The 16,755-nt window shown below is 27.7% G+C and overlaps 1 protein-coding gene across 1 annotated transcript; it reads left to right on the top strand.

The window, feature by feature from the left end:
- The first annotated feature begins 8,978 nt into the window (after window positions 1-8,978).
- Window positions 8,979-16,680, top strand: LOC133794109 (protein trichome birefringence-like 41). The gene is made up of 5 exons (XM_062231305.1): window positions 8,979-9,398; window positions 12,174-12,345; window positions 13,679-13,854; window positions 14,257-14,415; window positions 16,255-16,680. The coding sequence occupies exons 1-5, from the start codon at window positions 9,091-9,093 to the stop codon at window positions 16,547-16,549; spliced, it is 1,110 nt and encodes a 369-aa protein (XP_062087289.1). The 5' UTR covers window positions 8,979-9,090; the 3' UTR covers window positions 16,550-16,680.
- The last annotated feature ends 75 nt before the right edge of the window (window positions 16,681-16,755 follow it).

Below are 16,755 nucleotides of genomic sequence, written 5' to 3'. Positions count from 1 at the left end.
TTTTTTTTTATCATATTCTGTTAAAGTCATACCAAATTTTGTTAAGCACACAAAATTCTGTTTGATAGCCATTTATATAATAGGTAAGATATAGCTTCAAATGCATACCTTACATTTGGTAGTGTTCAACCAGACCATCACGCAATAAATAACATAGTTTACATATTCTAATTCTATCATATTGTAGTGACTTAGACATTTGACTAGAAAAATTGCCAAAACTAAATTATAGTAGACAATCTCAACGTACGCAGGTTGTATAAGGTTGAAAGAAATTATCATGGGAATAAATATATTCAACCCTGTTAAATATTGGACTGCGAACATTGAATTGAAAAATATATACAAATATTAAAATATTAAAAAAAATCACAGATCCCAATTTTGAATTTAATCCTCAAATCTCATATAGTCATATACTACAAATAAGCAAGAAACTAGGTCATCATTGTCTCATCTTCAGACCCAAATAATAGGATTTTTATTTTATAAATATGTTATTACAGTTAAATATAATATTTTTTTCTTAATAAAATTATTATGTAGTATTAATATTTTATTGTCTAACTTGTTCAGATTATAGTAAGATCGAGCAAAAGTTTTCTGGGAGCTTTTGAACTTTTCAAAAGCTATATACGTGAAGTTAGGGCTGAGTATTGGGCGGGTTGGTCAGGTTATAAGACATTTTTACCTGTCCAATATCATTATCGGGTTAGCAAAAGTGACCCGTAACTTGCCCAATTAAGAAAAAAAAAAAATTTAACCCGTCCAATAATTTGGGCGGGTTAACCCACCCAAACCGAAATTGTATTTTTTTTTGCGGGTTGGGCGAGTTAGTCGGGTCAACCCGCCCAAACAAAAGTGGTATTTTTTTTTTTTACATTTTTGTAATTTTTTTCTTTTAAATACTAGTACTAATAATGTGAAATTTATCTTTTTAAGCTTAAAACAATATTTTAAATTTATAGTAAAAAAATTAAAACAAAACTTAATTAATTTATATATTTATTTGAATATGTTAAAAATAATAAATTCTTAATTGGGCGGGTTGGGTTATATTGGGCGGTTTAAATTTTGGTCGGTTTATTCGGGTTGTGTTTTTTGGCGGTTTTTTCGGGTTGGTTTGGGCGGATTATTCGGGTTGGGTGGGTTGTAAAAATTTCTGCACAGCCCTACGTGAAGTGGCACCATTTAATAACGGGAAGTAGGGATGGAGTTTCCCCGCAAGGATGGGGCCACGCGAGTACTAGTCCCTAATGGGGCAAGGATTTCCCGCTTAAACGGAGAACAGGATAGGGACAGAGACAATTTTCTAATCTCGAGGGACGGTGATAACACTCCTCGCTCCAACAGTGTCCCGTTTAATTTTTATTTATTTTATATATTTTTTTGTTTTATATGTGATTTTGTAGCATATTAATAACTTTTTAAAGATTTTTAATTTTATTTCGGATATATTTAATACTTTGAGTGATTATAATAGTGTAATATATATTAATTTTAGATAATTTAATTTTGCTTATTTTATTTTTAAATAAATGGGTACCCGTGGGAATTCTTCACCCCAACAGGGATTCCCCGCCCACCCCCGACAGGGATATATGGGATGGGAATTAAAATAATTTGAGAAGAAGGTTGAGGAATAACAAACAGTGGTGTGGAAAAATGTTGTTGAAACATAGAAGAGTTTGAGTCCGAAGTCTTTGGAAACAACTCTAAGTAAGGAAACTCAGTTTCATTGAAATTAACACTCCTAGAGATGTAGATTAGTGTAAGCAACGATAACCCTTATGATAAGGATTGTACCCCATTATAAAAAAAAACATCAAAAAGCATTGACATGATTTAACCTATATTAATGGAAGAAAAAAAAATTAAACCTTAGCAAACAACAAGATGAACAGCTGCGACAATAAGGTTGGTGACCCCTTATTGGTTGCTTAGATTTAAGTGTTTGAGTTTAGTTTATTTTTATTTAATTTCAAGTTTTGATTTATTTATTTTTTTTCTATTTTAGTTTAAAGTTATTTTAGAAGTTTTATGAGATTAAATAGGTTTTGACTTAATTCATTTTTATTTAGTTTTTTAAAATTGATTTTCTAAATTATTTTAATTAATTTATTGTCATGTAGGTATTTGAGTCAATGTCTGGTATTTACAACAGTGATGTTTAGTAGTATGGTCACAAAAAGAATACTACTTTAAATGTTTTCGTCGAACATACCTGTAGAAAATATTACAAAAAGAAAGAGGAAGGGGAAAAAAGAAATCTAAGAGGCAGAAAGCCGCCGAGAACTAATCAATATTTGCTATGAATGTCACTTCATAATATTAATAATTTAATTGGGTTATCTCAATTCAGATCCCACACGTCATATGATTATGTTTTTGCATGTTCTATGTATTTTCATAGGACAAATCAAATAAAAATAAGTATAGATACATGGAATGAATATGTCTATATACATAAAACCAGGATTTATCTTAATAAAAATAAGTTCATATTTTAGGTTCTTCATTTTTTTTCAATAACTAATTTGAATAATGTATATGGGATTGGGAATAAGGTTGTCAAAATGGTATAAACTATCTTGTAGGGGAAAATGCCATATTAAAGAAAAAAGAATAGTTAGAGAAAAATATCTCACATAGAAAATATATGGGTAAATTTAACAATACATAAGAGTATAGATTATTCCTATCATTACCAATTGGTTTTGAGATAGAACCTCTACTTGTGATTCGAGAATGGTGAGCAAAAAAAAAAAATCAAAGATCCACTTGTGATCGAGCTATCCAAAATAGAAAGTGTGTGGATAAATTCGACAATACATAAGAACATGATTTATTTCATTCATCACCAATTAATTTTGAGATAAAACCTCATACTTACCATAATTTCCACATTCTAACAATAATCATGAATGTGTGTTGGGTGTACATACAGAAGCAAACCATTCACTTAAGGGGGCCAAAATGTAAAAAAAATAGTTGAAGGGGTAAAATATATAATTTTTGAAAAAACAATAAAAATTCTATTAAAAAAAATTCAACAAAAAAAAAAAAAATTGGGGGGCCAAAGGCTCCTCAAGGCAAAACAAACTGGCTACTTTGTTGATGATGCCCATTCTACTTATACCTATACATGGATACAAGGCTGACCCTGGCCTACGGGCCCCCATAGCCCAAAGGCCCAACTTTTTTAAAATACCAATTAAAATACAATATTATATTAATTTTTGTAATACTTTCTTATTAACAGAGCTCTAAATTTTGTTGGAAAAATTACAAATAACACGGTAATTTAATTTTTTTTATTTATATAGTAATCCAAAATAATTACTAAAATACGGTTAATATACAAATAGTCGTACTAGCTTTCCAAGCAAACTATAAATCTTTTTTTCTCTTTCATTTATATTGTGATAGAATTAAATTAAATTATTTATATGAGATATATTAATTGAATATAAAGACATATTGATGGCGTATTAATATTCATATATATATATATATATATATAATATTCTTAATTAAACAAATGATATATTTCTTTTTTATTTTATAACTTTCATATTATATATACAAGGTAAATTTATTTATTAATATTAAAAGAAATATTTACATTTATATAGATTATTATAGTGTACACGTTACAATATATAGTTAATTGAAGTTAATATTAATAAATATATGTTACAATATACAATTAAGGATAATCACAATATCATTATTGTTTGAATATTTTTAAAAATGTTAGCTACAAAATAAATTTCTTACTTTCTAGTTTTAAAAAAATTTATTACAAAAATGATTTTTTTAGTTATAAAGTAGCTATAATTTTTTTTTTCTATAAATTGTTCACAAAAATGTAAAAGTTATTTTACTAAAATGTAACATATGTTTATTTGTTATAATGTAGTAACAATTGTTATAGGTTAAATAATTGTATGTTACAATATAGTTGTTAATAGTCGCCATTTTAAATTTTGAATATTTTTAGATTAGATTTATAAATCTTTGTTACCATCATTTTGATGTTAAAATTATAAATTATTTTTGTAAATGTTAGTTACAATAATATACTTTTTAAGTTATAAAACTAGTTTTGTTAAAAATTGATTTTTGTAAGAGATATTTATAAAAATGTAATAGCTATTTACACTTGTAACAAATGTTTACAAGTTTGTCAACGTTGTTCACAAAAACACCATATATAACTAGTTTTTATTTATAGTTTTGCAACTTCGTATTTACATTTATGCCCCTCCATGTTTTTGTACAAAAGCTCTGTAATTTTGTAAAGCGCCATATTTTTCATATATTTTTGTAGATTTCCCAATTTTGTTGCTGGCTAGGCCCAATAAACCTTAGGGCCCAATTTTGTTTCCCAATTTCTAATTCCATTTTGTTTGATTATCCATCTGCATATGCTCTTTTTTTTTTCCATCTATTTTATTTTTGTTAATTTGATTTAAGATTTAATAACAGAATCCATAACAACTACATACTAGGCACACACACTTTGTTTGTGGTTTTCTGTATATGAACGAAATCCTTTGAACAGTTACAATATTTATCTTCATGCATTAATTTGAGCATAATCAACGTGAAAGTGTGCTTTTAAAATTCTATTTTCTTGTAGTGCTAGTGTAATTTTCTTACAATTTTCCTCTTTTGTTTAATTTGGCAGATTTTGTGGCTGCAGTAGTGTTCGTCGTATATGTAGGTTAGAATAAGGTAATCATATCATAGTTAATATCCTTTATAGTAAATATTGAATGTATGTAATTACATTTTACTAAGTGTTTATACTTTTTTGATCTTGTATTTTTTTTATTATTTATTTAGATTCTGTGTTTTAAAAAATTTATTTTTGGACTCTATATTTTGTAAAATAGTTCAAATAAGTCTCTAAACTCAATTTTTATGAAGAAAAAATTGAATATAACAATACAGTTTTTAAACAGAATAATTTTATTTTTGTTCTGAATTGTTAGTTTAGTGAATTATTTGTGATTTTAATTGAGAAAACTTTGACCAAAATCGGGTTTAACATTCTATTTGAACTATTTTACAAAACATAGGGTCCAAAAAGTAATTTAACAAAATATAAAATCTAAACAAGTAATGAGACAAAATACAAGGTTTAAAAAAGTATAAACCCTTTTGCTAATTAGTTGATGATAAAAAGTTAAGCAGAAAATGATAGAATATTTTATTTTATGTCTAATACTTTTCATCTGCAGAGTTCTAAGTTTAGCCTTTTTGACAACCTGAGATTATATTATACTGGGAGGTTGGAGCTCTCACTATCTTGTTTTTCTTGGAAGAGCCAGAGTGAAGAAGCACAACGAAATGAAATTCATGGCTCCATCAATAAAATGAGGATCTTTCGATGTTTTTTTTTTATAGGAAGTTTATATAGTTTGGGATAATTTTTAAGTTTAATTATTTTTAATTTATAAAAATTTTGTTACCCTTGGGTTTCCAATTTTTGTTTTTGCTTTGTTTTGTTTTACCGCAAAAGTTTCAATTACTACATTTTGTAACACCATTTTAGTCTCTTGTAGTTAAAGTTGATGATGATGAAATAAGATAATTAAAAAATTGAAATTTACATTCAAAATTAAGAATATATTTAAAAAAAATCAATTTGATGAAATATACATAAATTAGAAGAAAAAATTATTGCTTTCCATAGGAGATCAAAAATGGAACACATACATATTCATTGTTTATAATTGACACCGATTCTCTAAATGAAAACTAGTTTGACTCATTCTTTTAGATAGTAGTTAGTAATTGAGAGCATCTTCAATCTATTTTTCAAGTTTTTTATCTATAATAGTAAATAGAATTGAAATGTGTCCCAAAATTATGCACACAAAAATTACATCATCTGTCATGACAGTTTCATCTAACTAATCAAATTTATTTAAGGCAATACGCACTGTTCTAAAAAACAGTATCGCATCAGTTGGTATAATGTTTTGGTGCATAATTTTGCTCCACACATTATTAGAATAGTAATCTAACTATTTATATTCATTCTCTTAAATTAGTTTTGCCTTTATTATTTAATTTAAAAAAAAAATTCAAATTTGTAAAAAAATAATAAAGTAGATCAATGTTAGCTAAAATAAGGAATATGAAGTTTATTTGGAATTTAGTTTAAAAAAAATGGTTCATATTTTTTTGGGCCTTATATTTTGTCTCATTATCTATTTGAATTATGTGTTTTGATAAATTATTTTGGAACTTGTGTTTAGTAAAATATTTCAAATATACTCATAAACTCGATTTTGATCAAAGCTTTTTAAACTGAAATCACAAATAATTAATCAAAATAACAATTCAGAATCGACACCTAAAAATGAGACAAATTGCTCTTGTGATAGAGATTGAACAAAATTAGAGAAAATAATTTTTATCTTCCTCTTTACATTTGTGTTTCATTTAGGAAGAAAAAAAGATGAAGGGTTTAGAAGATATGCTTAGGGCTAACTCTGAATTGTGAGAGACTTTATACAAAATATGTTATTTTTAAAAATTATATATAAAGTGACCATTTTAAAAAATTTGAAACCTTTATATTTATAAAAAAAAATTGATATTTTTTTAATTTCAGGATCTTATTGTGTGAGGGCCTTAAATACAGGCCTAATCTGTCTTTTCCAGAACAAGATTTGGATATACCCGTGAGAGAAATACGAGCTCTAAATACAATTCTATTAAGACGCAAGAATATCAAGATCCGTCTTGGTTTAGTAAACTATAATATTCTATTTTAATATTATTGAAAGACATTAGTGCAAATAAGATTTTGTTTTTTTTACTAATTCTGCAAATGAGTATTAAAACATAGCAATATAAAATATCATACTCCCAAGACATAATTAAACGTTGGGTCCATCCGTCCATACTCCATATATATATATATATATATATATATATAGTATACTTTATACAGTTGGGTCCATAATATTAAATATGAAATTACACTAAAACATATCCAAATTTGTGTTGTGTCACAATAAAGTAAGATATAATGACTATGTCTATATCTCTTCTATATAATAAGTGTGTAGATAACGGAAATTCTTAGTTTTAACGGTTTTTTTTTTTTCTGTTAATTTTAACGGAATATTCTTATATTTAACAGAATATTCTTATATTTAACCGTAGTTTGTAAACACTTAACATACATAAAATAAAATAAATAGTTAAAAAAATTAAAATAGGATATTTTTGAGATATTTTATAATGATAATTATTTAACAATAATAAATAATTAAATAAATCAAAATATGATATTTTTTAGATATTTTACAATGATAATTATTTAAAAATAATAAATAATTAAACAAATTCCATATGATATTTTTTTAGATATTTTACAATGATAATTATTTAAAAATAATAAAATCATACATTTTATAATTTAAATAAAATTTTAATTAAACTTAAACTCACTTAGAATAATATCATATTAAACATATAATATAATATATTGTTAATCAGCAACAAATTGCTTTTAAAAAAAATAGCAAGAAACTTAAATTTAAAATCCACGTATAACATTTAATATAACATTAAACATATAATATGCAATCTCTTGTTGTCACTTACAAATTCAAAAATTATAACAAATATAAACTTAAACAAAAATAAATAAATTATTTAATTAAAATAGGATATTTATTTGAATTTTATATGACATTAATATAAATTTAATAAAAATATTAAAAAAATCTATAAATAAAACTAAGTAAACGTGCATATTGCACGTTATTTGTATCTAGTATACATACAAATACGGACGAGAGACATGTAAATAGACATATATTTTTTTTACATAATACAAAATACGGTTAAATTATGTTAATATGATAACTTAAATTATAGCATGTCTCTTTTAGATTAGTATTAATGATCATATCAAATTAATTTAACATTATTTATTATCGTGTAAAAAATTATTTTATATGTAATACTAATACCCATCACATATGTTTATTCCTCTAGCCAAATTTGACAATTTTTTTTTTAGTTAATGAAACAAGAAATTTGTTTTTAATTATAATTTCTTAAAAAAAAAACTAATTTGTTACTATTCAAATTAATTGAAGGTTGCTCCTTTCACCCATATATATATATAGGATAATTCTATGGTGTATATCTTTTGTGATTTTTTGTGTTTCTTGGCTCGTGAATAGTTTTCGACGCGATTTTTGTTATGACCGTGTTTATTATAGTTATTTAGAGCATCCTGCAAATTTTCAGCAAATTCCGAATAATTTAAAGTGCCGAAACTAGGTTCAAATAAACTGTTTTCCACTCGTATAAAAAAAATTAATCACGTATGCAACAACCTATTTAAACCTAGATTTCTGTACTTTAAATTATTCGGAATTTTCTGAAAATTTGCAGGATACTCTAAATAACTACAATAAACACGGTAATAAAAAAAATCGTACTAAAAAATATTCAAAAACCAAAAAACACAAAAAAAATCAGAAAAAATATACACTAGTACATACCTTTTTAGGTATGCATCATAGCAATACCCTCTCTACATATGAAAGGTAATGATACATGCACCTATGATTTACACCAAAAACATTATAAATGTGAAAATATTTTTGCTATAAATGATTAAATTGTGTACGAAGTTATTACTTGAAAAGAAAAGAAGAAAAAGTTGAATGAGTGAATGTGGGAGGAGCCTCCTCCTTCCTATCCTAGTTAAAGGCGGGAATTTTAAACACAAAATGATGTGCAATCGTTTACTTATTTATATATTTCTAAAAGGTAATTTACTTGCAAATCTAAAAGCTGACAACTTTGACAGAAAAGGAGAACTCTGCTGTTTCCCATTGGACCATTTAATGTGTAATCTGATTTTCACCTCTTTCTCATTAAATCATACCCAAATGTAATAAATAATTGAATACATAACAATAATATAAAACAAAGAGAAAGAGCTTTCTTTTCTTTCTATCTAGTCTTCTTCTCTTCTAGGCCCATTCTTCCATTTAAAATTCTCTCTTCTCTCCACTCGAGTGGGTTTGGAAAGCAAATTCACAAATGGGTTTTGGGATTCAGAGGGATCCCTCTGTTTTCAAGGTCTCTCTTCTTCTTCGTCTTCTAGTTTTGTTCCTTCTTCAACATGGCCTAACCGAAGCCAAAAAAAGAAGAAACCAGAGTAGTGGTAACAGTAGCAGTAACCAGTGTGATTTCTACAAAGGGAGTTGGGTTTTGGACCAGTCTTACCCTCTCTACGACCCGTCTGTGTGCCCATTCATCGAGCACGAGTTCACCTGCCGGAGGAATGGCCGTCCTGATCTGATTTACACCAAGTTCAAATGGCAGCCACAAGGCTGCTCCTTGGTAAGGTATGCTTTTCTCACCACTCGCTCTGCCCCAAAACTTCTTCTCACTCATTACTATTCTGATTACTATTAAGCTGCCTTCCATATCTAGTTTCTTCATCGTTCATCGTGCTCTGGCATAGTATTCAAATTCAAATTACAGGGGTTATAATATTATATGGTTGTTGAGTATGTGAATTATTTTATCACTACATTGTCTCATGTGTGATTGCTAAGTGTTCGACAATAAGTCAATAACCATTTCAACCTGCAAATACAATCTTTACTCTTTTTTATTTTTTCAACTTAACCTCGTTTATAAAGGGTTATGCATTTTATGATTAGTTTGTAAAAATAAGTAACCAATTATTATGGTATTGGTAAAATATTCCGAGTTATGGTCCAATTGGTTTCAGTTACTTGCTATAAAGAAAAAGCAAACGAATTGTCTGTATTAAATCTCTTTTTGGTAGAAAGATTTGTGAGTTGTCGGTATAATAGCAGCGGCGTTATTAGTTTACGTGCGATAATGTATTTACCGGTTGGTATTAAATCTGTGTTACAACTTAGCCTAGTGAGTCACGCATGTGGTTCATTCATAACATTTTAGTACACAAGTCTCACAAATATAAAGTTGTGTATTTTAGTATAAGTAATGATACTATTTTAAAGTTGTGTAATTGGTTAGAAAATGTCTTGGGGTATTTGATTTGAGCATATGAGTTGTTTTGGAAAATATAAATCACCAATTTAGGATGAAGGTAATATTAAATTTTTGTGTACAAAAGTCTTAACTTTACTCTTAAAATGCACGTCGGGCTCACATAAATTATTAACTTTACTTCCTTAAAATTTGAACTAAACATAAAAATAGATTTAGATTCTCATTCCTGTCTTTATTATACCTTATACTAAACACTCTCTTATTATAATATTTATATGTATATTTTGTGTTCACTTAATATTATTATTTTTTTTATATACTTTTAGGTGATATTATAACTTAGCTACTTGCCACCATGCACTAAAATTACATTATACCCATTTTCAAGCATTTTCTTATCTATTATTATTGTTATTATTATTATTATTATTATTAATGAGAATGAGAGACAATCCTTCCTTTATGGCTCCCCTAATTTACTTTAATTACATTATTATTATTATTATAATTACTAAAGGAGGCTTTCGAGGTAAAATTATAATAAAGATAGATCTGTCCTATTATGTCACCATGTGGTGACTGGTGAGCCTGGAGACATGTGAAATTTTGTTTTGGTGGATCCATTGTGTATTTGTGTGTGTCTCACTCACAATAAAGCGCGTGAAGCGCTGCGCATGGTAGATAAGAGAGCAGATCAGATTGTTGTTGTTCTTATTAACGAGAATATTTGCCAAAACTAAAATATTATCATACTATATTAATAATAAAAGGAAAATATTTATCTAAAATTATATATTTAATACAAAAAAATTAATTATTTTACTGTCATTATAGGGCTGTTAGTGTGTCACTGTTGACAATCTCACGCCCACGTTGCGCGCTTGGGGCACAATAGTATAAACTTCTCTTTTTCCTCTAAAATTTTCATGACGTGGCATAAATGATTAAATATGTATTTATTATTATTGGCTGTATATTTTTTTCCCATTAGAAAATAACGCTTTTTTGGTATTAATTGCTGCTTTAATTTTACAGTTGGCTTTAGGCAATACTTTTTTTTTTGTTGAATGTGTTTGTGGGGGGTCATTAAAACTCCACAAGTCAAACTCTATAAATATATATATATTTTAAAAAAATAAAAAATGAATAATGAGTACATAACATAAGCCAAAGTTTTAACATAATGTGAAATCTATGTAGAATTAGATTTAAGCTAAAAAATCTTAATTATTATTATTAAAAACTTTAGATAGTGGCATGTGTTTGAAAGTTGAATTGTATGCCAGTTTGTAACACACCCCACGATCTATTGGCATAACATGTCTACTTTTAGCTTAGGCATAGTTTTACATTGATGAAATAAATATTAAAAAAATTAATCTGAATAAAAGAAGATATTTGGTCGTAAAGTATTTTAATGCATATATTGATAAAAGGGATTAAAGAAGAATATCTTGAAAAAATTAAACTTGTTGTGGAGGAGAGATCAAGTAAGTTTAGGAGTAAGTCGGTGCCAACTTAATGGCCCAACATTCATTCTTGGTTGAAATATGAATAAAACTAGTAGTTTAGAGCCGTGAAAGCTCACGGGCTCTGCGGTAGCTGTGGCTTTTCTCCATGTGATCTGCCATTTTTCATTTATGAGATGGTCACATCCCACATAGTACATTCATGCTCTATTTGTGGGATTCGAAGAATTTTTTGAAACAAAGTTCCTAATGATAAGATTCCAACGCACACACATCTCGAAAAATCAAAAGACAAAACCAATCACATTTTTTTGTTGTGTTTTTTGTCAAAGAGAGGTTGGAATGAAATTACATAATTATTCCATGTGAATTGAGTTTGGAGTAAGTGATGGTAGTTGCATTTCGCTTTGATAACAATGGTGAACTGTCCTGGTTTTTTTTCTTCTTCTTCTCTAAATTATGGGGCAATTGACTTTTCAGTGTTACTTAGAGATAGAGTCACTCACGTGAAGTGTGGTGTAATGTAATGAATAATCTCACATTTTTATGACAGTAATGTGGTGTTACTTCATGTTTTTTTATTCACACTATTTGATCATATTGATGGTAGTTGTAGAGATGAGCTTAATTGGTTTAAATGTCTTGTAATTTTTTTTGTTAATGTAGATTTGATGGAAATGATTTCTTGGAGAGGTTAAGAGGGAAGAGCATTATGTTTGTTGGAGATTCTCTAAGCCGAAACCAATGGCAGTCACTCACGTGCTTGCTCTACTCTGCTGTACCTTATGCCGAATACACCATTACCAGAGTTGATGATGTGTCCACTTTTGAGATTGTAGTAAGTCATTTTCTTAAATAATATCCTCCTATTCATGATAATAATAATCACTAATTACACAATGCAAATTTATTTAAACTAGGATGTGTCAAACATAGGTTGCTATTAATTTAAAACTATATGTTCATGTCATAAATATTGGTTAAAATAAGGGGTTTATACTTTTTTAGACCCTGTATTTTGAAAAATTATTTTTTGGACCTTGTGTAATCTAAAATAGTTCAAATAGACCCCTAAATCCGATTTTGATCAAATTTTTTTGAACTAAAATCACAAATAATTCATCAAACTAACAATTCAGAATAAAAATACAGTCATTCTGCTTGAGAATTATGTTGTTATATTCAATTTTTTGTTCATCAAAATCCTATTTAGAAGTCTATTTGAATCATTTTACAAAACACTAATTTATCAAAATATAGAATCCAAATAAATAATGAGACAAAATACAGAATCTAAAACAAGAAACCCTTCAAATAATAAGCCTACTCAATTGATTAACAATATCAAACAGTGATCTCTTGTGGAATAGTATTAGCTATAGATATACTTTAAGGCATCACATGAGATATCTGGCCATGGCTTTATATGGTAACCTTTCAAACCCCAATTCATGCTTTTTCCAGACCTTAAAAGCTTTTGTCATCATTGTACCAACAATGTGGTCCTCTTTAGCTGGCCCATTTTCACAGCCATTGTTTATTAATGAGGCTCTACTGTTCCTGAGAAACAACTGGCCTCGGTGTGATCTGTGTGGGGCTGCAATGCAATTTTTCCTTTTCTCATGTCAATGTGTTGAAATTGTTTTCCTTCTTCAACTGAAAATTTTCAATTACTGCTCAATTGTTGGCGTTTTTTGTTTTCTTCAACGTAGTTAAGCAACTTTGTTGAAATTTGCAAGAGATGTGTCTTGTCTTGTCTTGAGAATGAGTTGTGACCTACAAAGAGTAAGAAAGTGGTGATGATTATATGCCAACCAATCACTTTAATGACACACACATGTTAAGATAAGTAAAATATTAATGCTAGAGACATCAATTTATATAGCGTGTCCCACATTTTTATAGATACTATAAAATAATTCAGAGTTGATTATACTATTCATCATCGTACGTAGCAAAGCATCTTTCTAATAACTCTCCACTCGATGTGTTCACAACAATTTATATTTTCTTGCCAACTTTTCTCTTTTCTTTTTCCCCTTAAATCTCCAACATTTCAACTATTAAGAGTTTTAAGTTTGAATTTTCTTGCATCTCTTTTATTTTTGTCATGATCACTAAGTTTGGCTCCTCTAACTCTCATCCCACGACTTTTTTTTTTTTTTTTACAGGATTATGGAGTCAAAGTCATGCTTGACCGAAATGTTTACTTGGTTGATGTTGTGAGAGAGAGCATTGGTAGAGTATTGAAATTGGATTCAATTGAGGGAAGCAAGCTATGGCTGGGAATTGACATGCTTATTTTCAACACATGGCATTGGTGGAACCGTAGGGGTCCCAGCCAACCGTATGTCTATATATAAACTATTTTTAGTATTGTAATTTTATTTTTCTTACACGATAGTGTATAATGTAGTTATAGGAGATCTCTCACAAATTTTTCGGTAAATTTTGAATAATTTAGAGCGTCGAAATCATAATTTAATTAACTTACTGCATATGCGCATATAAATATTAAAACAAACATACACGTATAATGTACATCTTAAATTATTTAAAATTTCTTTAAAAAATTTGTGAAAGATTCTCTACATCTCCATTATACCCTCTTATGTAACAAATATTAGAGTTTCAATTAGGGCAGCAGGTCCCATATATATAAATGACATTTATATGAACGGTCTTATTCACAGACTGATTTCACATTATTTTTTGGTGGCGTGGGTGACCGATTGATGCAACGTTGCAGGTGGGATTTCATTCAAGTAGGGCAGCAGGTCAGTAAAGACATGGATCGTATGCTTGCTTTCCAGAGAGCACTGTCCACATGGGCAGGGTGGGTTGATGCAAAAGTTGATTTTACAAAAACTAAGGTTTTCTTTCAAGGAATTTCTCCATCTCATTACAAGTAAGAAATATCTTATCTTATCTTATTCACTCTCCTCTTTTTAGTTTTCTTCCTATTAGTTGTTTTTTCATATACAGAGTAGTTATGGTGATTTAACTATTGTTCTTTTCTTTACATATACAGATAATCATTAAATATCATATATTATCTTTCTTTCTAAAAAGGGATAAACACCAACTTTTAGTATTTGTCATTACTAGCTGATAAAGTCATTAGTCTTATTAGTTATAGCTGCTGGGTGGCCTGGTTTCTAGACCAATAAGTGAGAATTCCCCTTACTCTTAAACTTTATACACTAATTGTAATGTTACTTAAATTTGGGGCAATAAACCAATAATTATTGGGCATAGGATACCCATATAATTTAGAATAATTATTAGGTTTGGACACAACTATATACTCACTGTTATCATTTATGAAGCGGTTGAGTAAAAATATTAGTGCTATTTGATAACACTTAAAAAAAAATAGTTTTTTATATAATTAATTAAAATTTTAATAATTAAGCATAAAATTGTATTTAATAACTATATATTTATTTATTATTTTTAAAAATTTTAATTAAAATTCATTAAATTTCAAAAATAGAATTTTTTTACTTTTAAATTTTTTTCAAACCTTTTTGTAAATTTTTATTTCTTTTTTTCTTCTCTTCTTCAAATCAACACCTAATTTAATTTTGTATTATTAAACAAAAGATAAAAATAAAAATTATTAAACACATTTAAAAACAAAAAAACAAAAATAGTTTTAAAACATATTTTTATTTTTAAAAAGTAAAGAAAAAAATTAAAAATAATACTTCAAATTTTATATTTAAAAACAAAATTTTTACCCTACACAACCGTTACTTAATAAAATGATAAAGTTAGCTTGGCTTTTGTTACGATATTGACCTTTTCGTTGTAACTAGTTTTTTTTTTCTTTCAATTATGATATGATCATTACATCATTTTCTAGCTATTCTAAGAGTTACATCAAGTTGGGGATTAATATCGTTTCGAGCATAATAAGTACATTACGCAATCTTTTCCCATACAGTGTACATTTATGATTTAAGTGGAGTCTCTATCTACTAATCAATAATTGGAAAAGACGTCCAACAATTCTTTCTTACTATTTTTTTAATAGACAAATAGTACTTATTTTTTTAATGTAAAAATCCATATTACCTGTCACGATCGTGAAAGCACTCACAATAAATAAGTTAAATTAGTTAATTTTAAAAAATAAAAAAAAATAGAAAAATGAGCTGACAATAAATGCCTTAAATTTGAGCTATTTTCTATATTTTTAAAATTATTTTATTATTATCATTTTTTTTCTCTTTTTATATTAATTATATTATATTAAATTTTATTTTGTTTCTTTTTATTTTAGTATTTTAATAAATAAAAAATAATATTTAAATAACATAAAAAATAGAGAAATTCGATTAATGTTGCAATGTAAATGTTTAATATAAAATAAAAAAAAGTAAGAGCTTTGGTGATGTATTTACAAAAATAAAGTATAATATCTATTTGTAGTAGAGCTCTTACACCAATTCCCTCATAATTTTAGTAATAAATGATTTAAAAAAAACCGGTATTGTCTTGTCTTAATTTATGCATGGTGGCATTTAACAATGACATTAACTATGATAGCCTTTCATGATGCAACATTAACATCACGAAAGGTTATTTAATTCTTTAGATCATGACAATTGTTCTCACTTCACATGTGCACTTTAATTCTCTTAGCCTTTTTTTTTTCTCAATTGATTACCAATTTAAGCTTATTATTTAAATTTAAATTTTTGCATTTATTTTTTTTTTATAAAAAAAAAAAAAAAAACAGTGGCACACTTTGGGACGAGCCAAGGGCAAGGAGCTGCAAAGGGCAGTCACTGCCGGTGAGGGGTTCAACTTACCCCGGCGGTCTGCCACCGGCTTTGTTTGTGGTAAAAGACGTGTTGAGCAGAATGAGGAAGCCTGTGACGCTGCTCGACATCACCAACCTGTCACTCTTACGTAAAGATGGACATCCTTCGATCTATGGCTACGGAGGGCCCACTGCCATGGACTGTAGCCATTGGTGTCTCGCTGGAGTCCCAGATACGTGGAATGAGATTCTTTACAATTTGATTCTTTGAAATAATAATAATAATAAAAAAAAGAATACATAAATTTGTCATTAATCAATAATAATAATAATAATGACGATGTCCTTATTGTAAGCATATAATACATATATAATGAAAAATAACATATACTTATCTTATGATGACATAATCTTTCAGTGAAGTCGTGGAGTGCTGATCATTATGATAATATAATAAGTAAGTATCTAAGTATCAAA

This window comes from Humulus lupulus, chromosome 8 (genome assembly GCF_963169125.1).
Source record: "Humulus lupulus chromosome 8, drHumLupu1.1, whole genome shotgun sequence".
In the NCBI taxonomy this organism is placed as follows: domain Eukaryota; kingdom Viridiplantae; phylum Streptophyta; class Magnoliopsida; order Rosales; family Cannabaceae; genus Humulus; species Humulus lupulus.
The sequence above is the reverse complement of the archived record's forward strand: the minus strand, read 5'-3'. Positions and strand labels throughout refer to the sequence as shown.